Source organism: Tachyglossus aculeatus, chromosome 4, assembly GCF_015852505.1.
Source record: "Tachyglossus aculeatus isolate mTacAcu1 chromosome 4, mTacAcu1.pri, whole genome shotgun sequence".
Taxonomy (NCBI): domain Eukaryota; kingdom Metazoa; phylum Chordata; class Mammalia; order Monotremata; family Tachyglossidae; genus Tachyglossus; species Tachyglossus aculeatus.
The window spans coordinates 45,656,703-45,684,345 of NC_052069.1; the positions used below are offsets into that span (position 1 = coordinate 45,656,703).

Consider the following 27,643-nt stretch of genomic DNA (forward strand, 5'->3'; position numbering starts at 1 on the left):
ACAGTGGGAGGGTACAATGAGAGAGAAAGGTGGGGGCAGAAGGGATTTGGACTGAGGCATCATGTTTTCTGCAGGCTATTAGAAACAGAATAGATTTCCCAGGTATACTAGATCGTTTAACAGGTTGTTTCTTAAAGTGACTACCTTCCTCTCAAAGACCCTCTTGATTTTATCTTTTTTTTCCCTCCAAACCACAACCACAGAATAAATTGTACACTTGACATCTTTTTCTGGAAGACTGGGGGAAACTAGAACAGAGTACCCAGAGAGCCTTAAGGGACATGTGGGACAGGGACTGCATCCAACCTGATTATCTACCCCAGTGCTTACTACAGTGCTTGGCACAGAGGAAATGCTAAACAAGTATCATAAAAAATAAAATAGATGACTATAACGCTGTCTATCTTGCCGCTAACCTCTCACCCATACCCTGCCTCTGGCCTGGAATGCCCTCCCTCTTCATATCTGACATATGATCACTCTTCCCACCTTCAAAGCCTTATTAAAGGCACATCTCTCCCAAGAGGCCTTCCCCGACTAACCCTTCATTTCCTCTTCTCCCACTCCCTTCTGTGTCACCCTTGCACTTGGATTTGTACCCTTTATTTACCCATCCCTCAGCCCCACAGCCCTCACATATATATCCCTACTTTTTAAATTTACATTAATGTCTGTATCCCCTTCTAGAATGTAAGTGTGCTGTAGGCACGGAACGTGACTACCAATTATATTACATTGTATTTTCCCAAGCACTTAGTACAATAAGTGTACATCTGACTGATTGACATGAACTGAGACAAATTGATAAGCCGTGTGTCTGTTTCTCTTTCCACTCCTCGTCCCCATTAATAATGGGGCCCTGCCCCCTCAGAACTTTACAAAGAGCTAAAATAAGATTTGCAAATAATTTTCCTACATCTTCAGGTTACAAAAAATTCCCCAGAGTCTACAAAAATAACCCTAGACTCACCAACGTAACCCTAACCCAACATTTACCCGAAGGCACTGCTCGGTGCTCAGCTACCCATATTATTTTAGGCCCCGAGCCCACGGACCCATGCTTGTTTTCTTGATGGCATTAAAGTCCAATATTTCTGCAGAAACATTCTGGGCACGTCACCCCCTCCTCAAAAGTCTCCTGGGGTTGCCTGTCAACCTCCGTATCAAACAAAAACTCCTCACTATTGGCTTCAGAGCTCTCCATCACCTTGCCCCTTCTTACCTCACTTCCCTTCTCTCCTTCTACATCCCAGTCTCCATACTCCGCACACCTTTTCACTGTGCCTCGTTCTAGCCTGACCTACCATCGACCCCTGGCCCATGTCCTACCTCTGGCCTGGAATGCCCTCTCTCCTCAAAGCTGCCAGGCAATCACTCTTCCCCCATGTCAAAGCCCTACTGAAGGCTCACCTCCTCCAAGAGGCCTTCCCAGACTAAGCCCTCAGCTTCCCATCCCCTCGGCATTGCCTCAACTCGCTCCCTCGGCTCTGCATCTTCTCCCCGCCCCACAACACTTATGTATACATGTATATATCTATAATTCTATTTATTTATATTGATGTCTGTTTACTTGTTTTGTTGTCTGTCTCCCCACTTCTAGATTGTAAACCCAGTGTGGGAAGAGATTGTCTCCCTTTATTGCTGAATTGTACTTTCTATGCACTTAGTACAGTGCTCTGCACACAGTAAGCGCTCAATAAATACGACTGAATGAATCTCCATTCAGTGCCGAGAAGCAATGGGCCTGGATGTCAGAAGGTCATGGATTCTAATCCAGGCTCTGCCATTTGTCTGCTGTGTGGCCTTGGGTAAGCCACTTCACTGGGCCTCAGTTACCTCATCTCTAAAATGGGGATTTAGACTGTGAGCCCTATGCAGGACAAGGACTGTATCCAACCCAGCTTGCTTGTATCCACCCCAGTGCTTAGTACAGGGCCTGGCACGTAGTAAGTACTTAACAAATATCACAATGATTATTATTATTATTATTATTATTACATCTGAGGAGGGGAAGATGGCTCTGTAGGGCACCAACTCACCGAATTATAGTAAACCACACTGCCCGGGGCAGAGGTTCGGCGCCGGGTCCCACAGGCATACAGGGAAGATTCCAGAATGAAATGGGTCCCGTTCATCTTGGCTTTGCAGTCGGGGTCCAGCAGGGAAAGCTCTGTCCCTACATAGCCATTAGCCTAGGATGGTGAGTACAACCAGAGAAACCATTAGAATCCCACCATAGTGTCAATACAGTTCTGCTTTTGCACAATTATTGGCTTGATTAGTCTGGTTTTCCCAGTAAAGGGTGCTGTAAGTTGTGCTTTCTTTCTCCTCCACCCCCCACCTCCGCCACCCAACCCCCAATAGAAAAATATTGATATATAAAGTTTTGGAGATGACTTCTTACTCCTCACGTGTGATCCCGCCCCGCTTTGTTCTGAACAACAGGAACCAGGAAAGCATGATAGCCAAAGGAAGCAACTAGCATGCAACTGAGAAAACAGTGGTGTCTCTGGGGTTCCAAAAACTTATGGGGAAGAGCAGAGGAATAACAACCACAATCTAGAAGGGGGGGAGGAATAAAAATTTCCTTCCTCTCCTTAGGGGCTGAAGAACTCCACTGACCTGCAGAGAATCTTTTCCTACGGCCACGATCATCTTTTCGTCATCGCACCTGACTGAAAGTGCGACGTCAACCCTCCCTTGAACCTCTTCGGGTTGCTTGGGGCTGGGAAGGAGCTGTATGCTGGGGCCCTGAATGATAGGGTCCTTTCCGGGAGGTGAGCCTTCCTCCCCTTTTTCCTGTTTCCCTTTTCTGTTGATAGACGGGAAGGGAAAAGGGAAGGGGCTTCGGATGGGGGGATTCTCGGGAGACGGTAGAGTGCTTGCTCCTAGTAGTATCGCCAGCTCTGGAGGGATGGAATGGTCCTCTTCATCGCTCATTTCCTCTGGTGTCGGAAAGAGAAAACAGTGAAGCATCAGTAAGTGGATTCCCACCATTAAAGCCTTATTTAAAGAACTGCTCCTCTAAGATTCTCCTCTAACTGAAAATAATCTGTGTCAGGCACAGGGGGAAATTGGAACGGAACGGGTCTATGTATAATTTTGCCTTCACAGGTGACTCTGAATGTGGAGTTGTGAGGCCCGGTTCTTGTCCCCCCTATGTTCTCCAGAGGCTCTTCCAAGGGTCTCCTCCAAAGACCTCCTAAACTGGGGGCCCCAAATGGGATGGGGATTGCATCTGATCCGATTATCATGTATGGACTCCAGCCCTCTGTATAGTGCTTGGCACAGAGTCAGTGCTTAATGAATACCACAATCATTCTTATTCTCATAGGAATCAAAAATGGAAGAAAAACCAACCCCATCTTGTTTTCCTCAGGTTGGTTTTCTAGCAGCTGTTTCTGGAAATTGGTCTCTCAAGACTTCACTGTTTGATCTGAGACTGTCATACAAAACTAGAGGAGAAAGGGCCTCATTTGCTCCAGACTTTTGTGAAATGTTCATTGTCTCTAGAGGGAGGAACAATGTGACATGCTGGGTAGGGGTCCCGGGAAAGAGTTTAATTCAAGATCCCCACCTGGGCCACAAACAAGCTGGGGATAGAGGGCGAAATACCACAGGCATGAAATCCCTTTTAGGCCAGGACCTGGTTAGTAATGGTGTTTAGGAAGTGCTGACTAGGACAGCTAGCACTGTGTTAAGCGATGGGGTTGATACAAGATAACCAGATCAGACAGAACCACTGTCCTTCCCCAGACTCACCATTTGAGAAATAGGAACTTAGAACATGTGCATCAAGCAAAAACTTCCCACTCTCGGCTTCAAGCCTGTCCATCACCTCACCCCCACCTACCTCACCTCCCTTCTCTCCTTCTACAGCCCAGCCTGCACCTTCTGCTCCTCTGATGCTAATCTCCTCACTGGGCCTCGTTCTCGCCCGTCCCGCCGTCGACCCCCGGCCCACGTCCTCCCCCCTGCCTGGAATGCCCTCCCTCCGCACATCCGCCAAGCTAGCTCTCTTCCTCCCTTCAAAGCCCTACTGAGAGCTCCCCTCCTCCAGGAGGCCTTCCCAGGCTGAGCCCCCTTCTTCCTCTCCTCCTCCCCATTCCCCCTGCCCTACCTCCTTCCCCTCCCCACAGCACTTGTATATATGTTTGTACAGATTTATTACTCTATTTTCCTTGTACGTATTTACTATCCTATTTATTTTGTTAACGATGTACATTTAGCTTTAATTCTATTTGTTCTGACGACTTGACACCTGTCCACATGTTTTATTTTGTTGTCTGTCTCCCCCTTCTAGACTGTGAGCCCATTGTTGGGTAGGGACCGTCTCTATATGTTGCCAACTTGTACTTCCCAAGCGCTTAGTACAGTGCTCTGCACACAGTAAGCACTCAATAAATATGATTGAATGAATGAATGAATGATTCAAGTTTCAACCCCAAAATATGAACATTTTGCTTCTCTGTTCCGAACCCAGAAAGCCTCCTGCAATGTCCCAACTTGTTGAACTTTTGATTTTAGGGAACCTCTTAGGGCCTTATATGGGTTTTATAAGCCCCCACTATTGTGGACTCACTGTTGGCACGGAACGTATCTATCAAATCTGTTACACTGTACTCTCCCAATGACATAGTACAGTGCTCTGCACAAAATAAGCACTCCATAAACACAACTGATAGCTTGACTGGTTGATTGGAACAATCACTGAAAGTTCTCCCAATAGTAACTTTGCCCTTGTCTCAATACTTCAAAACTCAGTTTCCCACAGGTCTCACGTATAGACCTTAGTCGGCCAGTCAATCGTATTTATTGAGCACTTACTGGGTGCAGAGCACTGTACTAAGTGCTTGAGAGAGTACAATATAACAACATAACAGACACATTCCTTGCTCACAGTGATGCTATCTCAGCACAACTTAGCAAACGGCCCAATTTTGGAATTTTGTTGAAAATTTATGGAAATTTCAGTTACAGAGGGGATGCATGATTAGCCTCTAAAATCTAAACTCATTCAGGAAAACCCAAAACTACTCTGTCAAAAGGATTGTACTCCCTTTTCATTTGTTGCTAAACTATGAAAGGCCTCCTAAAAGCACAGTGAACAATCACCTTCACGTCACCCAAGCATGTCATTTTTCTAAAATTCCAGATAGGAAGCATAGACTTTTTTTTCCACACCTCGATTTTCTTTCTAAAATAAATTTGTTATTGCCTTTGATCATTGGAGATTGAGAGCAAAAAGGAGTGAGCTCAATGCACCTTTCAAAATAAAGATCAAAAAGCCAAGAGATCTCTGAAATGGTATTTCTTTACCAGGAAAACTAGCTTTCATATGAACAAAAGACGCATACTTACCATTGTTTTCAAGCCTTAGATGAAATCTGTTGGCGACAGGAGCCATTGTATACGATGTAACTGGACTATATCCATGGTCAAAAGCCCACTTAATCAAACTCTCCTGCGTTGAGGGAATGTCGACTCTTACTGATTTTTTCATAGACATGGACCTTTCGTTTTCTTTCCCGAAGCCAATGCTGTTAGGTGCCTGGGAGTAAGAGAAAAAGAAATTGCTCCAAACCCCTTTTAAGGATACTTTATTAAATAACATAAACATGAAAATAACTAAAAGAATTAAGTCCCTTCTTGAGCAGCCAAAGAACACTGAAGCAAAACCTCAATTAATCTTTCAAAATAACATCTAAGAGCCTTCAACAGCCAAAATTGTAAAGGACAAAGACTCCAAAAGTGGATTCCGTTCCATGCCCAATACTTACTGTTTTTTCACGGTTTCCTTTAAAAAATACATATGTACATATGTATGATTCTCGATCAAACATATTTATTAAGCACTTACTGGATGCAGAGCACTGTACTAAGCACTTGGGAGCATACCAAATAACCGAGTTGGAAATTGTAGTATTTCATCCCATTGATCTCACTGTAATCCTATTGATCTCATTACAATGAAAGAGGGCAGTCTTTAAGCTTCAAAACTGGAGTCAACAATGGAATTTATTGATTACTTACTTTATGCAGAGTATTTGTTCAGTTGTATATATTGAGCGCTTACTGTGTGCTGAGCACTGTACTAAGCGCCTGAAAGTACAATACAACAATTAACAGACACATTCCCTGTCCACAACGAGCTTACAGGCTAAAGGACTGTAATAAGTGCTTGGGAAAGTACAATACAATAGAATTGGTAGACACTATCCTTGCCCAGAGGAACTTACAAATTTAGAGCGGGAGACAAACACTAAAACAAACTGTAGAAAGGGGAAATGGCAGGATAAAATAATATGTACATTATGCTGTGGGCGGGATTCATTCATTTCATTCAATTGTATTTATTGAGTGCTTACTGTGTGCAGAGCACTGGACTAAGCACTTGGGAAGTACAAGTTGACAACATATGGAGACGGTCCCTACCCAACAACGGGCTCACAGTCTAGAAGATGGGATGAATATCAAGAGCTTAAAGGGGTACACATCTGAGAGCATAGGGAACAGAGTTGAGGGCGTGTAGGGGAAATGAGGATTTAGTCGGAACATTTTATAAGCTGCGAAGTCACACATTACAGTTCAGCTACAAATTACTGTCAGTTCGGCAACACTATCTTTACTACCACCTCCATTAATCATTCCTGGGTTTATTTTATTACCTTAATCGTTTGAGATTACATGAGTTTTCTAATTTTTAAGAGCTTCACAATGTCTCCATCAGAAAAAATAGTTAATCTCATTTTCCTTTTCACTTGGACCTTTTTCCTTCATTTTCAATCCCTGGTGTTGGAAAGCAAGCACACATGCGCATACGCACACTTTCTTGAATTTCACTCTTCTACAATGACAGCTTAGAGGCACCTCAGAGGCAGTACAAGTGGTACTAAACCTATGTAGATGTGTATTTAGGCATTCTTAAATAAGCAACACTTGAAAAATCTTTTATATTCAAGGTATCGGATAGCAGAACACTTTATTTTCCACAGGTCTAAGGTTGGATATGAGCTGAAGAGGGTGAAGTGACAAGGTCACAGACTGAATCAGTGTCAGTCTTAGAACAGAACCAGGGACTCCATATTCCATTAGCTGTTCTGTTCAATTACCCTATGTATAAAGCAGCAATATGGACTTATTTTTATGTGGGGGGCCTTTATCAATCAATCAATCAATCAATCAATCAATCGTATTTATTGAGCGCTTACAATGTGCAGAGCACTGTACTAAGCGCTTGGGAAGTACAAATTGGCATCATATAGAGACAGTCCCTACCCAACAGTGGGCTCACAGTCTAAAAGGGGGAGACAGAGAACAGAACCAAACATACCAACAAAATAAAATAAGTAGGATAGAAATGTACAAGTAAAATAAATAAATAGAGTAATAGAGTAATAGAGTAATAAATAGAGTAATAAATATGTACAATTATCAAAAACAAAATGCTTAAAGAAGCACCAGAAAATGCTGTCCAGGCTCTATAAATACAACAATTTTGGATATTCCCGAATTGCTAATAAAACCATAGTCCTGCAATGGAAAAAAATAGGTTATATCAGTACCCTCAAACTCAATTTTACAAGCATAAACTGACCCAATATTTCATTTTAAATGGTCTCTGGGTCTGCATTACCCTGAATACAGATACTCAGAGAGTCTTTGCAATTCCCTTCTCCTTCTCAGCCCCCCGTCAAGGAAGCAACAGAGCAGTAACATATAAGAGAGTAGAAAGGCCCAAAATGAACATCTCACTTGAGACAACTTGTACCTGTGAGGGTTTCTGAGAAGGGCTAAGTGGCAGGTTACTAAGTTATCTTACACACTTTTGCACTTAGACTGTGAGCCTCTTGTGAGACAGGGATTGTTTCTGACCTGATTAACTTATACCTATCCCGGGGCTCAAAAAAAGGGTTCAGTACAGTCCTCTAGACTCCAAGCTTTCTGTGGGCAGGGAACGAGCCTATCACTCTACTATAGTGTATTCTCTTAAGCCCTCAGTACAGTGTTCTGTACCCAGTAAAATATAATTACTGTTTACTTCTTTACTTGTTTCGATCTCTATCTCCTTGCTTCTGGACTGTGAGGCCATTGTGGCGTCATCCCCAAAGGCCACCCTTAGTACGGATGTATTTTCAGGCATTTATGTGTAGACCACATATTTCATTGAATACTCAGTTAATTCATGTTGACTTCATATTCCTAGACTGTAAGCCCATTGTGGGCAGGGATTGTCTCTCTTTATTGCTGAATTGTACTTTCCAAGTGCTTAGTACACTTCTCTGCACACAGTAAGTGCTAAATAAATCAATCAATCAATCAATCAATCGTATTTATTGAGCGCTTACTATGTGCAGAGCACTGTACTAAGCGCTTGGGAAGTACAAATTGGCATCACATAGAGACAGTCCCTACCCGATAGTGGGCTCACAGTCCAAAAGGGGGAGACAGAGAACAGAACCAAACATACCAACAAAATAAAATAAGTAGGATAGAAATGTACAAGTAAAATAAATAAATAAATAAATAAATAAACAGAGTAATAAATATGTACAACCATATATACATATATACAGGTGCTGTGGGGAGGGGAAGGCGGTAAGGCGGGGGGATGGAGAGGGGGACGAGGGGGAGAGGAAAGAAGGGGCTCAATCTGGGAAGGCCTCCTGGAGGAGGTGAGCTCTCAGCAGGGCCTTGAAGGGAGGAAGAGAGCTAGCGCGGCGGATGGGCAGAGGGAGGGCATTCCAGGCCCGGGGGATGACGTGGGCCGGGGGTCGATGGCGGGACAGGCGAGAGCGAGGTACAGTGAGGAGATTAGTGGTGGAGGAGCGGAGGGTGCGGGCTGGGCAGTAGAAGGAGAGAAGGGAGGTGAGGTAGGAGGGGGCGAGGTGATGGAGAGCCTTGAAGCCCAGGGTGAGGAGTTTCTGCCTGATGCGCAGATTGATCGGTAGCCATTGGAGGTTTTTGAGGAGGGGAGTGATATGTCCAGTGCGTTTCTGGACAAAGATAATCCGGGCAGCAGCATGAAGTATGGATTGAAGTGGAGAGAGACACGAGGATGGGAGATCAGAGAGAAGGCTAGTGCAGTAGTCCAGACGGGATAGGATGAGAGCTTGAATTAGCAGGGTAGCGGTTTGGATGGAGAGGAAAGAGCGGATCTTGGCAATGTTGCGGAGCTGAGACCGGCAGGTTTTGGTGACGGCTTGGATGTGAGGGGTGAATGAGAGAGCGGAGTCGAGGATGACACCAAGGTTGCGGGCTTGTGAGACGGGAAGGATGGTAGTGCCGTCAACAGAGATGGGAAAGTCAGGGAGAGGACAAGGTTTGGGAGGGAAGACAAGGAGCTCAGTCTTCGACATGTTGAGCTTTAGGTGGCGGGCGGACATCCAGATGGAGATTGAATGAATGAATGAATAACTGACTGATTTACTGATTCCCCAGGAATCAGTATGATGACTGAGGAGCAAATTCAATGGGATAGCAAGTGCTGTTCTACATCAAATGCAGTTTTTTTTATCCACTGCTTCAATCTAGCTCTACAGTCTTCTCTGCATGCAGATTAAGCCATTTTCAGGCCATGTAAAACCTTTTTATTTTCATGCTGAGTTACTCTTCTCTGCATATACGCTGCATTTTTGCTAAATTCCCCATTTGTTTCCCATTTTATGTGCTCTTGATGTGACTAAATATTAATCTTTTCCCACTGTAAAACCATAAAAGCAGCATGGCTCAGTGGAAAGAGCACACAGGCTTTGGAGTCAGAGATCATGGGTTCAAATCCTGTCTCCACCAATTGTCAGCTGTGTGACTTTGGGCAAGTCACTTCTCTGTGCCTCAGTTACCTCAGCTGTAAAATGGGGATGAAGACTGTGAGCCCCCATGGGACAACCTGATCACCTTGTAACCTCCCCAATGCTTAGAACAGTGCTTTGCACATAGTAAGCGCTTAATAAATGCCATCATTATTACTATTATTATTATAAAAATTTACAGGACCTGTTTTCTCTTCGCCAATTCTGCTTCAGGGTGCTGGCTCGTGGACTCTCACTGCTTCGACTAAAGGCTTAATGAGTCTCACCTTTCATTTTCCTATCTCTGTCTGCCTGAAGATGGACCGACTGACCACTCAACAGAACTGCATCAAAAGCGAAAAGATCCACCCAGGGAAGCTTAATAGAGTACAGGAAATAGATACATTATACTTAAAAAATTCTATCATTCTAGGGAAACCCCACTGGGATGAGGAAGAAAACCAAAAGGAGACAAAGAACATCCCGATTTGCGTACCGCTCTTTCTTCTTTTTAATCGTTAGCTGATTTATGCCAACAGAGCAGTTTCTTCCTCACATTTCAAACCCGAGTTGTGACCGCCCGAAACTGTAATGCTACTTTAAACAATGCTGGCTGGCCCCAACTGCCCTATTCTTTTATTGCTCTATAGTCAAGGCAGCTGAAAAAATATCGTATTTCCAGAACGGCATCACGCCTGCCACCTGCCCTTTTTGATGCACGCAGAATGGTCTGATGACACCTTTCCACATAAAAATCTTTGAGCTGTCAGCACTGTCCACGCTGATATGCCTTAGGACTGTTAAGGCTAGAAATCCACTTACACATCAGCAAATAACCGTGCTGAAAAACTGGGAGGAAAATTAATAACGGGGGCCTCGGAATTAAGTCCCGAGAGCCTAAATGGAAACTCTTAGCCACTATCCCAACTCCTGCCTCCAAGTCACAGTCCCTTCTCTGGCTCTTTTGACCCTCTCAGTTATGTAGGATTCATGGAGCTCTCCTTACTACTGTCAACGAGCAGCCCCCTTTTCGGAGGGAGAAGTGTCGAGACAGAGACCACTCTTTCACACACCGATGGGATCCGTCATGCGGACTGGGTGAACGACTGGTCAACCCACAAGCTAAGTGTGAGCTACAAGACATGCAACAGGTTTCAATACCGGGGCCTGAACATTTCACGAAGTCCCCAAATGCAACTTCCCGGACTGAAGATCAGAGGCGTAGAATCAGGTGCCTCAGTTACTTCATCTGTAAAATGGGGATTAAGAGTGTGAGCCCCACGTGGGACGACCTGATCACCTTGTAACCTCCCCAGTGCTTAGAACAGTGCTCGGGAACCTAGTAAGTGCTTAATAAATGCTTTTAAAAAAACCAACTCCAAAGACACCATCACTTCCCTGAGAGGCGGCAATTCAAGCCCAGGAGGATGAGAAATGAGGTATGCAAGGGGAAAAGGAAAATGATTTTTGCCAATCAAAACACATTACCAAGCATTTTTCAGGGCCATTTCACTGAAAGAGCCCAGATTTCCTCTCTCCTTTTATTTTTGGTAGATATTCTCTGTTCGAACCAGCTTTGGTGACCAAAAGGAGAAGGCAAAAGGATCTTTTCTTTCTCTTGGTCTTGGCATAATTCTTTATTTCCCATGTTTTTAGGACATTGTCTGCCTATGTACCCTTACCATTTTGAACACTGGCAAGACCGGGATTTTTAGAGAACATGGCTTTCTTTCCTTTTTCAGTGTTCTTTGGAAGCATTTTAATGTGCTAATATGGACTTGTATTTGGAGAGCTGAATATAAAAGAATAGTAGGTGCCTGTGAATAACTTTGTCTTTCATTTAAGGCTAAAAACTGACTGGTTTTTCCATGTAAATAAATGAATATGGATCTCAACTTCTTGTTTTCTTCTAAAAACTCATGCAAAACCACTCTACTAAGTTACTGGAAACTAGCTTTGCCTTCCTAATTTGCATTCAGTGTTGATTTTTTGCAGGTACCTTTTCCCTAGTCCAGCTGGGATTTGCCCTAAAGGAAAATTGGAAAGGCTGCGGAACTGATTTGGGTAATAAAAAAAGAACAACGTGAAACATTACCTAATTGTTTAGTAACGTTGACACGCATTGTCCAAAATTGGACTTGGAACAGAGTTCAGTCGTAGGGAGGAAAAAACAGAGCCCATTTCTGGATGAGCAGTCTAATTTATAGCCTTTTTGATTCCTATGAAGGGCATTTAAATCTTCCACTCAAAATTGTAATATATCGAACACACGTATTCAGGGAGCCTTTTAGGAGTGACAAAAGAGGGAACGGTTCTAAGGGAACTTCAGGAGGGAATCTAAAAGTACTCTAGGGTTTGGAGTTCTGAAGCATGATCACCTTTCCTGTTTTTGTTATTCTTAAATTTTAACATTCCACTGGTGTGCCATGTTGCAAGTAAAAAGAATGTCTTGAATTACTGGTCCTCCAGTTGGCCAGGGCAAAACAGACAACACATCTACTTTAGAAAACAATTTGGTCTCGGATTGTGCTTTAGCAAACAACTTAATCAATCATCACCACACACCTAACCACACACTCCCCAGCACTTAGAACAGTGCTTTGCACATAGTAAGCACTTAATAAATGCCATCATCATCATTATTATTATTATTACCTAACTACTATGGAAGCAGCATAGTCTAGTTGATAAAGCATGAGAGCCAGAGGACCTGTTTTCTAATTCCGGCTCCACCACTTGCTGCCTGTAGGGCCTTGGCTAAGTCACTTAATGGCTCTGTGCCTCAGTTTCCTCAACTGTAAAATAGGAATTCAATACCGGTTCTCCCCCCACTTAGACTGTAAGCCCCATGTGGATCAGGGAATTTATGTGGCCTGATTAACTTGTATCTACAGCGCTTAGAATAGTGCTTGACACATAGTGAGCACTTAAATACAGAAGTCAGAGGAAGGAATCATTAATAAATGAAGAAACATGGCCTGATGATTTCAGGACCCAATCATCTATTTCTGTAGGTGGACGATTTTTCTGACACTGAACGGCAGAGGTGGCATATAAACTTATTTCCCCAAACACCATATGGTTTAAAGCACCTTTAATCCATTTTCAATAGCAATCACCAGAGAAATGACTGCCAACTATTCAGGTGAACAAAGTGTCGTCTCTATATGTTGCCGACTTATACTTCCCAAGCGCTTAGTACAGTGCTCTGCACACAGTAAGTGCTCAATAAATACGATTGAATGAATGAATGACCTTCAAGAAATAAAATGCTAGGTGATATATATGAAGTTATTAAGAACACACAACATATTTGCAAAGTGCTAACACATTTGTTACTCTTTAAACATAACAAATGGTAGAATGGCAGGAATTCCCAGCCTAGTTAGCTGAGATAGAGGTTAAGTGACTTCCCCAAAGCCACACTGCAGATTCTAACCATGGCTCCAAAACAGTCTTTAGTTTTCGGTTTGCCACTGAACAAATTGTTAAGCCATAGTGAAATGCCTCTTCTTCCTTAGAAAAATGATTACAACAAAGATGATTTCTCTTTCATAGGAGACACAGGTCACTTAGTGGTTGTTCTGGTTAGGCTATTAGGCTTGGCAGAAAATCCTCCTAGATATTGAATTTTTCCTGACAGCTCAGAGGACTCATGGACTAAGTGCATTTTTATCTGGCCCTCCATATCAAGAAGCAGCATGGCTCAGTGGAAAGATCGCGGGCTTTGGAGTCAGAGGTCATGGGTTCTAATCCCACCTCCGCCACCTGTCAGCTGCATGACTTTGGGCAAGTCACTTAACTTCTCTGGGCCTCAGTTACCTCACCTTTAAAATGGGGATGAAGACTGTGAGCCCCAAGTGGGACAACCTGATCACCTTGTAACCTCCCCGGTGCTTAGGACAGTGCTTTGCACATAGTAAGCACTTAAGAAATGCCATTGTTATTATTATTATTTTTATTAAGGGGCAGTGGGACCTCATGGAAAGAGTACAGGCCTGGAAGTGAGAGGACCTGGGTTCAAATCTGCCACTTTCCTGCTTTATGACGTTGGGCAAGACACTTGCCTCAGCTCATCTGTAAAATGGGGAATAAGATTATGAGCCCCCCCATGGGACATGGTCTGTGTCCAGCCTGATTAGTTTGTATCTACCTCAGCACTTGGTACAGTGTCTAGCACAGAGTAAGTGTTTAATTATCATTTTAGAAAAATATATCTGGGGCAGCAGGAATGTACAGTGCTTTTTTTTTGAGGGCAGCAGATCCAACATAGGTAAGAAGCAGGGGAAGTAGATGTAGGATCACTAATTCTCTCTTTCTCAATAGCCACCTGCTCAACTTTAGCCCAAGTGGCTAGGAACAGCTTACTCCATCAGGCCAAAGTTTTCATTTCTAAATGACCTTAGGAAGGCCAAAGAGGAAAAACATATTCAGGGGACTACATGCTTAAGAGCTACAACTCACTCATGTATTAGCAGAGCTGCTAACAGCCTCCCAAAACAGTGAAACGGTTATCAACTTACAATAACTTCCAGGGCGCCTTTAACATCAAATGACTTGATCACCCAATTGACGGATTTTTTACACTTCAAGATCAGAGCAAGATTTTTGACCACATGGGCATCTTTTCGAAACGGTCTGATGTCGACTATTATGTCCACCTGGAAAGCACTGTGGGTGGAAAATGAAGACAATAGTTATGACCTGAATGCCAGAAATTTGCAGCTATCAACCTCCTTTCAATCCGTCATGTTTCCAATGTCTGGCCAGCTGATTAAAAAAACTGGAGTTGATCCCAGGCAACACGACATGTGCAAAACAGATCGTTACTCCACGCTGGCTGAAGTGATTTTTTCATAACAATAGAAACACATGCCCGGATTGAAAATAATTTACTAAAATTTGGTTTGCAAAAACAGTGCTTGCCTAAATGCAGTCCTGTCTATATTTGAAATGAGCTGGACTAAACCACTAGACTTTGCCCTTCTAGAGGAAAGATTATCTTTTCCCATTTCATGATCTTAAAAATCTGACTGCTCCCCCAACTTGCTAAATGTATAAATGAAAGGGGCAATAAAACTTGGGCAAATATCTTGATTTGGTCAAGTTTTGCTTAGGGATTTAAACATGCTGTAGAATTATATTGGCATTTTCTTTCCAAAACTTCTGGATATACAGTTACTCAAAGAAAGAAAGCAGATGTCCCACATGTGATTACTGGAAAATTGATGAAAACAATCCAGACTTTTACGAATTTGGTAAAGGAGAAGAATTTTTTTTACCAAGCAATAACATCTCCTCTTACAGAATATACATATAAGAGAAAAACCTACATTTCTGTTGTGACTTTTGATATTTGTAAATAAAAATAATGATTATTATTATTATTTTTATAGTACTTGTTAAGCGCTCACTATATGCAAAGTAGCGTTCCTAGAGCTGGGGTAGATACAAGTTAATTAGATTGGACACAGTCCCTGGGACTCTCAGTCTTAATCCCCATTTTACAGTTGAGGTAACTGAGGCTTGAAGTTCAATGACTTGCCCAAAGTCACACAGCAGACAATGGTGGGGCCAGGATTAGAACCTAGGTCCTTCTGACACCCAGGTCTGTGCTCAATCCACTAAACTACACTGATTTTTGGATTATTACTTAGGGACATCGGCCTGATTCCCAAGAGTTCTTCCTGGCCTTTCAAATCCATATATAATCCCTCATATGGGGACAGACAGTGTTAATCGTGCCTGTTCCATCTCCACAACATCAACAAAATCCATCCTTTCCTCTCCATCCAGACTGGTACCACGTTAATCTAATCATTTATCCTATCCCGACTTTCATTCATTCATTCATTCAATCATACTTATTGAGCGCTTACTGTGTGCAGAGCACTGTACTAAGTGCTTGGGAAGTACAAGTCGGCAACATATAGAGACGGCCCCTACCCAACAACGGGCTCACAGTCTAGAAGAGGGAGACTGACAACAAAACAAAATATGTAGACAGGTGTCAAAATTGTCAGAACAAATAGAATTAAAGCTATATGCACATCATTAACAAAATGAATAGAATAGTAAATATGTACAAGTAAAATAGAGTAATAAATCTGTATAAATATATACAAGTGCAGAGGGGAGGGGAAGGAGGTAGGGCGGGAGGGATGGGGAGGAGGAGAAGACAAAGGGAGCTCAGTCTGGGAAGGTCTCCTGGAGGAGGTGAGCTCTCAGTAGGGGTTTGAAGGGAAGAAAGAGAGCTAGCTTGGCGGATGTGTGGAGGGAGGGCATTCCAGGCCAGGGGAAGGACGTGGGCCGGGGGTCGACGGCCAGACAGGCGAGAATGAGGCACAGTGAGGAGGTTAGCTGCAGAGGAGCGGAGGATGTGGGCTGGGCTGGAGAAGCAGAGAACGGAGGTGAGGTAGGAGAGGGTGAGGTGATGGACAACCTTGAAGCCCAGGGTGTGGAGTTTTTGCTTGATTTGTAGGTTGACAGGCAGCCACTGGAGATTTTTGAGGAGGGGAGTGACGTGCCCAGAGCATTTCTGTACAAAGATAATCCGGGCAGCAGAGTGAAGTATAGACTAAAGCGGGGAGAGACAGAAGGATGGGAGATCAGAGAGGAGGCTGATTACTGTGTCAGCCTCCTCGCTGTCCTCCCTGCCTCCTGAATCTCCCCACTCCAGTCCATACTTCATTCTGCTGCCCGGATCATTTTTCTACAGAAATGTATGGGCCCTGTTTCCCCGCTCCTCAAGAACCTTCTATGGTTGCCCCATCCTCCTCCAGATCAAAGAAAAACTTCTAATCTTGCCCCCTTCTACCTCACCACTCTCCTACTACAACCCAGCCCACACACTCTGCTCCTCTAATGCTAACCTTCAAACTGTAAATTGATATCATCTATCCCACTGCTGATCCCCTGCCCACGTCCTGCCTCTGGGCTGCAACGCCCTCCCTCCTCAAATCCGACAATTACTCTCCCTGATTCAAAGCCTTATTAAGGGAATGTCTCCTCCAAGAGGCCTTCCCTGATGAAACCCTCCTTTCCTCTCCTCCCACTCCCTTCTGATTGCCCTGACTCCCTTTATTCACCGGAGAAGCAGCATGGCTCAGTGGAAAGAGCCTGGGCTTTGGAGTCAGGGGTCATGGGTTCATATCTCAGCTCCACCAACTTTCAGCTGTGTGACTTTGGGCAAGTCACTTCACTTCTCTGTGCCTCAGTTACCTCATCTGTAAAATGGGGATTAAAACTGTGAGCCCCCCGTGGGACAACCTGATCACCTTGTAACTTCCCCAGTGCTTAGAACAGTGCTTTGCACATAGTAAGCACTTAACAAACACCATCATTATTATTATTCCCCCCTCCCAGCCACACAGCATTTATGTACATATCTGTAATTTATTTATATTAATGTGTGTCTCTCCCTCTAGACTGTAAGCTCACTGTGGGCAGGGAACGCATGTTTATTGTTGTATTGTACCCTCCCAAGCTTAGTACAGTGCTTTGCACACAGTAAGCACTCGATAAATATGATTGAATGAATGAAAGTAACTAGCGGAGAGAGTATTTTTCAGACTAATACAGACAGGCCTTGCAATGGGGATTTTATTGTTTTTAAATGTCAATGTTGTTACGTGAAGAATGTCATTTTTTAGCCAAATTCCTATCCACCACTGGGTGTGGCTTTTGGATTTTACATCTCATATACTTTCTTGAACTGGAAGTTGAAAGTCCCAGAGTTGGGGTGGGGAAAGGTGGGGTGGAGAAGAGAGGCTTTCTGTTAGCATAAAAGAGTCCCCTCAGGTCCACCATGTGGCCATATAAGCCACAAGGCCAGCTAAAGCCATAAAATCAGGTTTCTTTAATGGCAATTATTAAGTGCTTACTATGGGCAAAGCACTGTTCTAAGCACTGGGGAGGTTACAAGGTGATCAGGTTGTCCCACGAGGGGCTCACAGTTTTAATCCCCATTTTACATATAAGGGAACTGAGGCCCAGACAAGTGACGTGACTTGCCCAAAGTCACATAGCTGACAATCGGCGGAGAACAAAACCAAACATATTAACAAAATAAAATAAATAGAATAGATGTGTACAAGTAAAATAAATACATAAATAGAGTAATGAATATGTACAAACATATATACAGGTGCTGTGCGGAAGGGAAGGAGGTAAGACGGGGGGATGGAGAGTGGGACGAGGGGGAAAGGGTTGGCACGTCAGGAATTGAGCCACCATTTTGTCTGGACAGACTCAGCACAGGCAGGCGACAACTGCTTCTCCAAGAGTGGCTCTATTAGCCCTACTGAGATCTCACCTCCTCCAAGAGGCCTTCCCAGACTGAAACCCCTTTTTCCTCTCCTCCTCCCCATCCCCCCGCCCTACCTCCTTCCCCTCCCCACAGCACCTATATATTTGTTTGTACAGATTTATTACTCAATTTATTTTACTTGTACATATTTACTATTCTATTTATTTTCTTAATGATGTGCATCTAGCTTTATTTCGATTTATTCTGATGACTTGACACCTGTCCACATGTTTTGTTGTCTGTCTCCCCCTTCTAGACTGTGAGCGCGTTGTTGGATAGGGACCGTCTCTATATGTTGCCAACTTGTACTTCCCAAGCGCTTAGTACAGTGCTCTGCACACAGTAATCTCTCAATAAATACTATTGAATGAATGAATGTGTTTGTACAGATTTATTACTCTATTTATTTTACTTGTACATATTTACTATTCTATTTTCTTAATGATGTGCATCTAGCTTTATTTCGATTTATTCTGATGACTTGACACCTGTCCATATGTTTTGTTGTCTGTCTCCCCCTTCTAGACTGTGAGCCTGTTGTTGGTTAGGGACCGCCTCTATATGTTGCCAACTTGGACTTCCCAAGCGCTTAGTACAGTGCTCTGCACACGGTAAGTGCTCAATAAATACGACTGAATGAATGAATTCATGTTTTTACCTCCTGCCATGCTATAGCACGAGATTTCTATTTTCACTTTCAAGCTTCTCAGAAACATTGTCTGAATACTTAGCTTTTTAGATTGATTGATTACCTGTAGGGATTCGAATTGGGCGTGATCAACTCGATGACGTGCACTTCCCTCTCCAGAGGCAGACTGGACATCACACACCCCTCTGCGGGCTTGGGCTGAAGATACCCCGCAAGATAATTGAGGGAGAGAAAGTTCTTCTCGATGGTGCAGGTCGGAGGGAACACTTGATCTGAAAAGAAGCATATGGGGATCCAGTTACACACAACTCGACTGTCGTAATAATAATCATTAATCAATCATTAATCAATCGTATTTATTGAGCGCTTACTGTGTGCAGAGCGCTTGGGAAGTACAAGTTGGCAACATATAGAGACGGTCCCTACCTAACAGTGGGCTCACAGTCTAGAAGGGGGAGACAGAGAACAAAACCAAACATATTAACAAAATAAAATAAATAGAACAGATATGTACAAGTAAAATAAATAAATAGAGTAATAAATATGTACAAACATATATACATATATACAGGTGCTATGGGGAAGGGAAGGAAGTAAGATGAGGGGATGGAGAGGGGGACGAGGGGAAGAGAGTGTGGCATTTGCTGAGCGCTTGTTATGTTATGCTAGAGAAGCAGCGTGGCTCAGTGGAAAGAGCCTGGGCTTTGGAGTCAGAGGTCATGGGTTCAAATCCTGGCTCCGCCACTTGGCAGCTTTGTGACTTTGAGCAAGTCACTTAACTTCTCTGGGCCTCAGTTACCTCATCGGGAAAATGGGGATTAACACCGTGAGCCCCACGTGGGACAACTTGATCTCCTTGTATCTGCCCCAGCGATTAAAACAGTGCTTTGCACATAGTAAGTACTTAATACTTAAGTACTTAAATGCCATAATAATAATAATACTAGTATAAGAATTATAATAAGTATAATGTTATGTGCCTGGCACATAATAATAACAATAATAATATAATTATAATAAAATTACATTGTGATCATATAATTATTATTTAATAATATATTATATAGTTATAAGTATATTATTATGTGCCATGCTCAAAATATTATACTTATTATAATAATCATATAATAGTTATATGATTGTTATATAATATTGTATAATTATATTGTTGTTATTATTGTTGTTATTATTATTATGTGCCAGGCATTGTCCTAAATGCTGGAGTGGGTACAAGCAAATCAGGTTGGACACAGTCCCTGTCCCATGTGGGGTGCACAATTTCAATCCCCATTTTACAGATGAAGTAACAGAGGCACAGAGAACACTGATAATAATAATAATAATGATTGTGGTATTTGTTAAGCACTTACTATGTGCCAGGCACTGTACTAAGTGCCGGGGTGGATACCAGCAAATCAGGTTGGACACAGTTCCTGTCCCACGAAGGGCTCACGGTCTCAATCCCCATTTGACAGATGAGGGAACTGAGGCACAGAGAAATGAAGTGCCTTGTCCAAGGTCAAGCAGCAGATGGGTGGCGGAGCTGGGATTAGAACCCACGACCTTTTGACTCTCAGGCCCCCGCTCTAACCTCTATGCCGAGAAGCAAAGCGACTTGCCCAAAGTCACACAGCAGACATGTGATGGAACCAAGATTAGAACCACGACTTTCTGGCTCTCAGGTTCGTGCTCTGTCTCCTCCACTTACGGAAACCTTGGTGGGAAACCTCCAATGGCTACCAATCAATCTGCGCATCAGGCAGAAACTCCTCACCCTGGGCTTCCAGGCTGTCCATCACCTCGCCCCCTCCTACCTCACCTCCCTTCTCTCCTTCTACTGCCCAGCCCGCACCCTCCGCTCCTCCACCGCTAATCTCCTCACCGTACCTCGTTCTCGCCTGTCCCGCCATCGACCCCCGACCCACGTCATGCCCTGGGCCTGGAATGGCCTCCCTCTGCCCATCCGCCAAGCTAGCTCTCTTCCTCTCTTCAAGGCCCTGCTGAGAGCTCACCTCCTCCAGGAGGCCTTCCCAGACTGAGCCCCTTCCTTCCTCTCCCCCTCATCCCCCTCTCCATCCCCCCATCTTACCTCCTTCCCTTCCCCACAGCACCTGTATATATGTATATATGGTTGTACATATTTATTACTCTATTTATTTATTTATTTTACTTGTACATATCTATCCTATTTATTTTATTTTGTTGGTATGTTTGGTTTTGTTCTCTGTCTCCCCCTTTTAGACTGTGAGCCCACTGTTGGGTAGGGACTGTCTCTATGTGTTGCCAATTTGTACTTCCCAAGCGCTTAGTACAGTGCTCTGCACATAGTAAGTGCTCAATAAATACGATTGATGATGATGATGATGATGAATGAGTCTAAATTGGAGACATGTCCACCAGCTCTGTGATACTGTACTCTCCCACGCACTTAGTATAGTGCTCCACACACAGTAAGTGCTCAATAAATACCACAGACTGATTGATGAGGATCTCGGATCACGTTGGCCCCCATCAGTCAACTGTATCACGTAGGAACTTATTTATAAATACCCTTATATTCCATTTTCCTCATCTGTAATTTAGGATAAGCTCCTTGTGGGCAGGGATTGAATCTACCAACTCTATTTATATTGTACTTTACCAAGTGTTCAGCACAGTACTCTGCCCCCACAAACAGCTCAGTGAATATCACTGAGTGTCATTTATAATAATTCAAGTATTTATTTTCACCCCCCTCAAGCTGTTTTTGTCTCCCCCATTAGAATGTAAGCTCCTAGTGGGCAGGGAACATGTTTCATTTATTCAGTTAATCAGGTGCATTTATTGAGTGCTTACTGTGTGCAGAGCCCCTGTAGTAAGCACCTGGGAGAGTACAATACAAAAGAGTTAGTAGACGCGCTCCCTGCCCACAAGGAGCTTAGAGTCTAGAGCTACAGTCTATTCTGTACTTTCCAAGTGTCTAGTACAGTTCACTGACCCAAGTGAGTACTCAATAAATGTTAATAATAATAATGATGATAATGATAATAATAATTGTGGTATTTTTTAATTACTTACTATGTGCCAGGCACTGTTCTAAGCCCTGAGGTAGATATGAGATATTAGGGTTGGACACAGTCCCTGTCCCCAAAGGGTTCACAGTCTTAGACCCCATTTTATAGATGAGAAGCAGCGTGGCTCAGTGGAAAAAGCCCGGGCTTTGGAGTCAGAGGTCATGGGTTCAAATTCCGGCTCCGCCAACTATCAGCTGTGTGACTTTGGGCAAGTCACTTAACTTCTCTGTGCTTCAGTTACCTCATCTGTAAAATGGGGATGAAGACTGTGAGCCCCCCGTGGGACAACCTGATCACCTTGTATCCTCCCCAGCACTTAGAACAGTGCTTTGCACATAGTAAGCGCTTAATAAATGCCATTATTATTATTATTATTATTATGAGGTAACTGAGACACAGAGAAGTGACTTCATTCATTCATTCAATCGTATTTATTGAGCGCTTACTGTGTGCAGAGCACTGCACTAAACGCTTGGGAAGTACAAGTTGGCAACATATAGAGACGGTCCCTACCCAAGAGTGGGCACACAGTCTAGAAGACTAGAAGTGACTTGCCCAAGGTCACACAGCAGACAAGTGGCGGAGGCAGGATTAGAACCCAGGTCCTTCTGACTTCCGGGCCTGTCCTGCTGCTTACACGACCATGGGGAAAGGGAACTGGGTTGGCCTCAACAGCGTAGAGGAGAGGAATCAAACTTTACAGAGGGGAATGTTCGAATCCCAAAAACCCAGTAAGGGTGGGGAAAGCCGAGCTTTCACGCTGGACCACCCTGCCTGGATATGGCAGGAGGCAAGGTGTTGGGATAGCTTCCGTCCGGATATCACTCCATTATATTTATTGAGCTCTTACTCTGTGCAGAGCACTGTACTAAGAGCTTAGGACAGTCCAATATAACCGAGTTGCTAGACACATTAATAATAATAATAAGAATAAGAATAAGAATAAGAATAATGGCATTTATTAAGCGCTTACTATGTGCAAAGCACTGTTCTAAGCGCTGGGGAGGTTACAAGGTGGTCAGGTTGTCCCCTGGGGGGCTCACAGTCTTAATCGCTATTTTACAGATGAGGTAACTGAGGCACGGAGAAGTGAAAAGACTTGCCCAAAGTCACACAGCTGACAATTGGCGGAGCCGGGATTTGAACCCATGACCTCTGACGCCACAGCCCGTGCTCTTTCCATTGAGCCACACTGCACTGCCCGCAGCAAGCTTACAGTCTAGAGACAAGTTTACAGAGAGATGAACCTGCAAACCGCATTCGAAAATTTCCCCCAGCAGTAAACAGTGCCTCTGTAGCCCTGGATTTGATGAGGTTTCCATGCAGCCACTTAAAACATTTAACCAGAAGTGAGTAAAAGTGCCAGCAGGGTTTCTGCCACGAGCAACGGCCAGGGAATTCTCGATGCAGCATGTTTTCATCAGAAAAGATCAGTAATCGGGATGCCGGGATTTGAATTTACTGGGAATTTTGCTTCACTTTTGTTTCTTTCAAATTAACTACCAGGAAAACGCGAAAGTAACTTTGGAGTCTGAATTTACGGGCCCGGCTCAGGATTTGGGGCAAAGAGCCCAATCTATCACAGCACAGCCCATGAGGAAAAACGCAGTGGGCTTAGAGGGTACAGCACAGGCCTTGAAGTCTAGAGGGCCCAGGTTCGAATCCTGACTCCGCCACTTGTCTTCCATGTGACCTTGGGCAAGTCATTTATCTTCTCCATCTTCTCTGTGCCTCAGTTACTTCCGCCACACGTCTGCTGTGAGACCTGTGGGCAAATCACTTATCTTTTCTGTGCCTCAGTTACCTTATCTGTCAAATGGCAATTAAGATTGTGAGCCCTGTGTGGGATACGGAATGTGTCCAACCTAATTAGCTAGTATCTACCCCCAGTGCTTAGTACAGTGACTGTTTGTACATATTTATTACTCTATTTATTTTATTTTTACATATTTATTCTATTTTTTTTATTTTGTTAATATGTTCTGTCTTGTTGTGTGTCTCCCCCTTCTAGACTGTGAGCTCACTGTTAGGTAGAGACCATCTCTATATGTTGCCAACTTGGACTTCCCAAGCGCTTAGTACAGTGCTCTGCACATAGTAAGCACTCAATAAATACAATTGAATGAATGAATGACTGTTACATAGTAAATGCCTAACAAATACCCCCGAAAAAAGACATCTGAAGCATAGTCAGTTGGTCAATCATACTGAGTGTCTACTGTGCGCAGAGCACTGTACTAATAATAATAATGATGGCATTTGTTAAGCGCTTACTATGTGCAAAGCACTGTTCTAAGCGCTGGGGAGAATACAAGGGGATCACATTGCCCCGTGTGGGGCTCACACTCTTAATCCCCGTTTTACAGATGAGGTAACTGAGGCACAGAGAAGCCAAGTGACTTGCCCAAGGCCACACAGCTGAAAATTGGCAGAGCTGGGATTTGAACCCATGACCTCTGACTCCAAATCCTGGGCTCTTTTCATTGAGCCACGCTGGGGTACTAAGCACTTGGGTGAGTACAATTCAAGTTCATTTGGACTCTCCCATCCACCATTTCGTCTATGCTCTGAGGATTATTATTAATAATAATAATAATGGTACTTGTTAAGCGCTTACTATGTGCCACACACTGTTCTAAGCCTTGGGGTAGATAAAAGGGTTCTGAGGCACACAAGGAATGCGAAGGTGGAGTCAAAGCCACTAAGTGGGCTCCGAGAGGCAGCATGGCTCAGTGGAAAGATCCCGGGCTTTGGAGCCAGAGGTCATGGGTTCAAATCCCGGCTCCACCACCTGTCAGCTGTGTGATTTTGGGCAAGTGATTTAACTTCTCTGGGCCTCAATTCCCTCATCTGTAAAACGGGGATGAAGACTGTGATCCCCCCCATGGGACAACCTGATCACCTTGTGACCTCCCCAATGCTTAGAACAGTGCTTTGCACATAGTAAGCGCTTAATAAATATTATCATTAAGTGGGCAGTCATGAGAGGAGGCCTTCCCTTTCTGACTCCACAAAATAGCCTTCGGCATCTCCCGCTGAACTCTCCTTTAAAAAACACCTCGTAGAAAACGACAAGGGACTTGCAACTACCCCATTGCTTGAGAAGCAATGGAGAAGCATTGGAGAAGCAGCGTGGCTCAGTGGAAAGATCCCAGGCTTTGGAGTTAGAGGTCATGGGTTCAAATCCCGGCTCCACCAACTGTCAGCTGTGTGAGTATGGGCAAGTCACTTAACTTCTCTGTGCCTCGGCTCCCTCAACTGTAAAATGGGGATTAAAACTGTGAACCCCCCCGTGGGACAACCTGATTACCGTGTAACCTCCCCAGCGCTTAGAAGAGTGCTTTGCACATAGTAAGTGCTTAACAAATACCATTATTATTATTATTATTATTATTATTGAGAGAACCCTCTTCCGACATCTGCTGTTTTTCCCGCCAGACGAGGCCTGAAAACTACAGCTGCAACTCTGCTGACTTCTCGCCCAGAATCCAGGATGGAAAATGACCTTGAGGTTATCCGAGGCTGAAATCAAATGAATGTATCCACACAGCTCCAAGTATGTGTGTACATACAGCTGGTTAGCCGAAGTTCCATCTGGAAGCCGGGATAAGGACAAGTTACCTCTAGGGTTCCTTTTCTTTATATCTGCCTCATTTCTCACTTGAGATAAACCTACTTTGAGGCTTTAAGGCTTGGAAAATATTGACATTTCTCCCCACAGATGTTGAACTTTTAAAGTGCTTCGAGACAGGGGCTGGGGAACGCTAGAAAAATACATAGAAATGTGGGCAAGGTGACAGGAATATCTGGCTTTGAAAAATAACTCCTCGTACATCTCAATCTCCGAAGCGGGCTTAAATCTCGAAGAACCAGATTCTCCTAATGACCGAGTTAGTCACTGAGAATAAATTGCATTTCTGGAAGCTCAGGGAATTTAGTACTCCTTAATAACCGTATTACTTCATGATGCTCTTGAGCTCTGAAAAAGCTAATGTATCCTGGTTTATTGACCTATAAAATGGAGTTATAATTCCTTTTCATGGGCAGTAGGGGTAATGCTATTTGCGATTCTTTAATGGAATATCAAATTTATGCCCTAAATATTTTCACTTTAGCGTGGTCTAGTGGAAAGAGCAGGGGCCTGGGAGTTAGAGGGCCTGGGTTCTAATCGCGACTCCATCTCTCTTCTGCTGCATACCCTCGGACAAGTCACTTAACATCAGTGCCTCCATTTCCTCATCTGGAAAATGGGGATTAAATCCTACTCCCACCTACTTAGTCTGTGAGCTGCATGTGGGACATGGTCTGTGTCCAGCCTGTTCATCTTGTACCTCCCCCAGCATTTGGTCCAGTGTAAGTGCTTAGCAAGTACCATAATTTTTATCAACATTATTTAAAATAGCATTCATATCCTATACACAGATGTGTTATATTATAAACTTGCCGAGGGAGGGAACCATGTTCTATTATTCCGTACAGTGCTCAGGAAAAGCTGCAGCTGCTTTAGGGGAATGAAACTTGAGCAGTGTCCCCCTTTTCAGTTAGACTTTGAGGACTGGGTGGGACAAGAACTAATAACAATAATGATAATGATAGTACCTGTTAAGCAATTAACTATGTGCTAGGCACTGTATTAAGTGCTGGGGTGAATACAAACAAATCAAATTGGACAAAGTCCCTGTCTCACATGGGGCTCAAGCTCTTAATTCCCATTTTACAGATGAGGTAACCGAGGCCCAGAGAATCAATCAATCATATTTATTGAGCACTTACTGTGTGCAGAGCACTGGACTAAGCGCTTGGGAAGTACAAGTTGGCAACATATAGAGACAGCCCTTACCCAACAGTGGGCTCACAGTCTAAAAGGGGGAGACAGAGAACAAAACCAAACATACTAACAAAATAAAATAAATAGAGAAGTGAAGTGACTTGCCGAAAGTCACACAGCAGACACGTGGTGGAGTCAGCACTAGAACCCATGACCTTCTGGCTCCGAGGCCCATGCTCTATCCACCAGGCCATGCTGCTTCTCTAAGTCTGTGCCTGTCCTGTTCATTTTCCTATATCTTCCCCAGTGCTTAGAGTAGTGCTTGATACATAAGAAGCACTTAGATGCCACAATCATTCTCATTATTATTATTATAATTCACAGGAGAAAGGGAGACTCGAGAACTCTGGCAGGCAATTCTCTCATACGCACTCTTGGCAGGAGTTTTCTTGGGTCACGTGGATAGTACATCAGCTGACAACTTCAAAACTTTAGTAAACTATGAGCTGAAACAGAGCCATTGGCTTTCAGTTAAAGCCAGGAACTCTCTGCCATCTCTCACCAGAGTTTTACCTTTTTCTGCAAGAGCTGTTTTAGCAATCACAGACTTCCTGAGCAGCTGACAATCAATCAATCAATCAATCGTATTTATTGAGCGCTTACTGTGTGCAGAGCACTATACTAAGTGCTTGGGAAGTACAAGTTGGCAACATATAGAGACGGTCCCTACCCAACAGTGGGCTCACAGTCTAAAACGGGGAGACAGAGAACAAAACCAAACATACTAACAAAATAAAATAAATAGAATAGATATGTACAAGTAAAATAAATAAATAAATAAATAGAGTAATAAATATGCACAAACATATATACATATATACAGGTGCTGTGCGGAAGGGAAGGAGGTAAGATTGGGGGATGGAGAGGGGGACAAGGGGGAGAGGAAGGAAGGGGCTCAGTCTGGGAAGGCCTCCTGGAGGAGGTGAGCTCTCAGTAGGGCCTTGAAGGGAGGAAGAGAGCTAGCTTGGCGGATGGGCAGAGGGAGGGCATTCCAGGCCCGGGGGATGACGTGGG

General features: G+C 43.8%; 1 protein-coding gene across 1 annotated transcript in view; it reads right to left on the reverse strand.

Annotated features, from left to right (window-relative positions):
• TGFBR3 (transforming growth factor beta receptor 3) overlaps positions 1 to 27,643 on the reverse strand; it is a 323,588-nt gene that overhangs the window by 59,990 nt on the left and 235,955 nt on the right. Inside the window, exons 6-10 of the mRNA XM_038744742.1 lie at positions 18,852 to 19,020; positions 14,315 to 14,462; positions 5,362 to 5,551; positions 2,623 to 2,945; positions 2,040 to 2,192 (exon numbers count right to left, since the gene is read on the reverse strand). Coding sequence (XP_038600670.1) covers positions 2,040 to 2,192; positions 2,623 to 2,945; positions 5,362 to 5,551; positions 14,315 to 14,462; positions 18,852 to 19,020 — 983 coding nt within the window. The remainder of the gene's footprint in view (positions 1 to 2,039; positions 2,193 to 2,622; positions 2,946 to 5,361; positions 5,552 to 14,314; positions 14,463 to 18,851; positions 19,021 to 27,643) is intronic.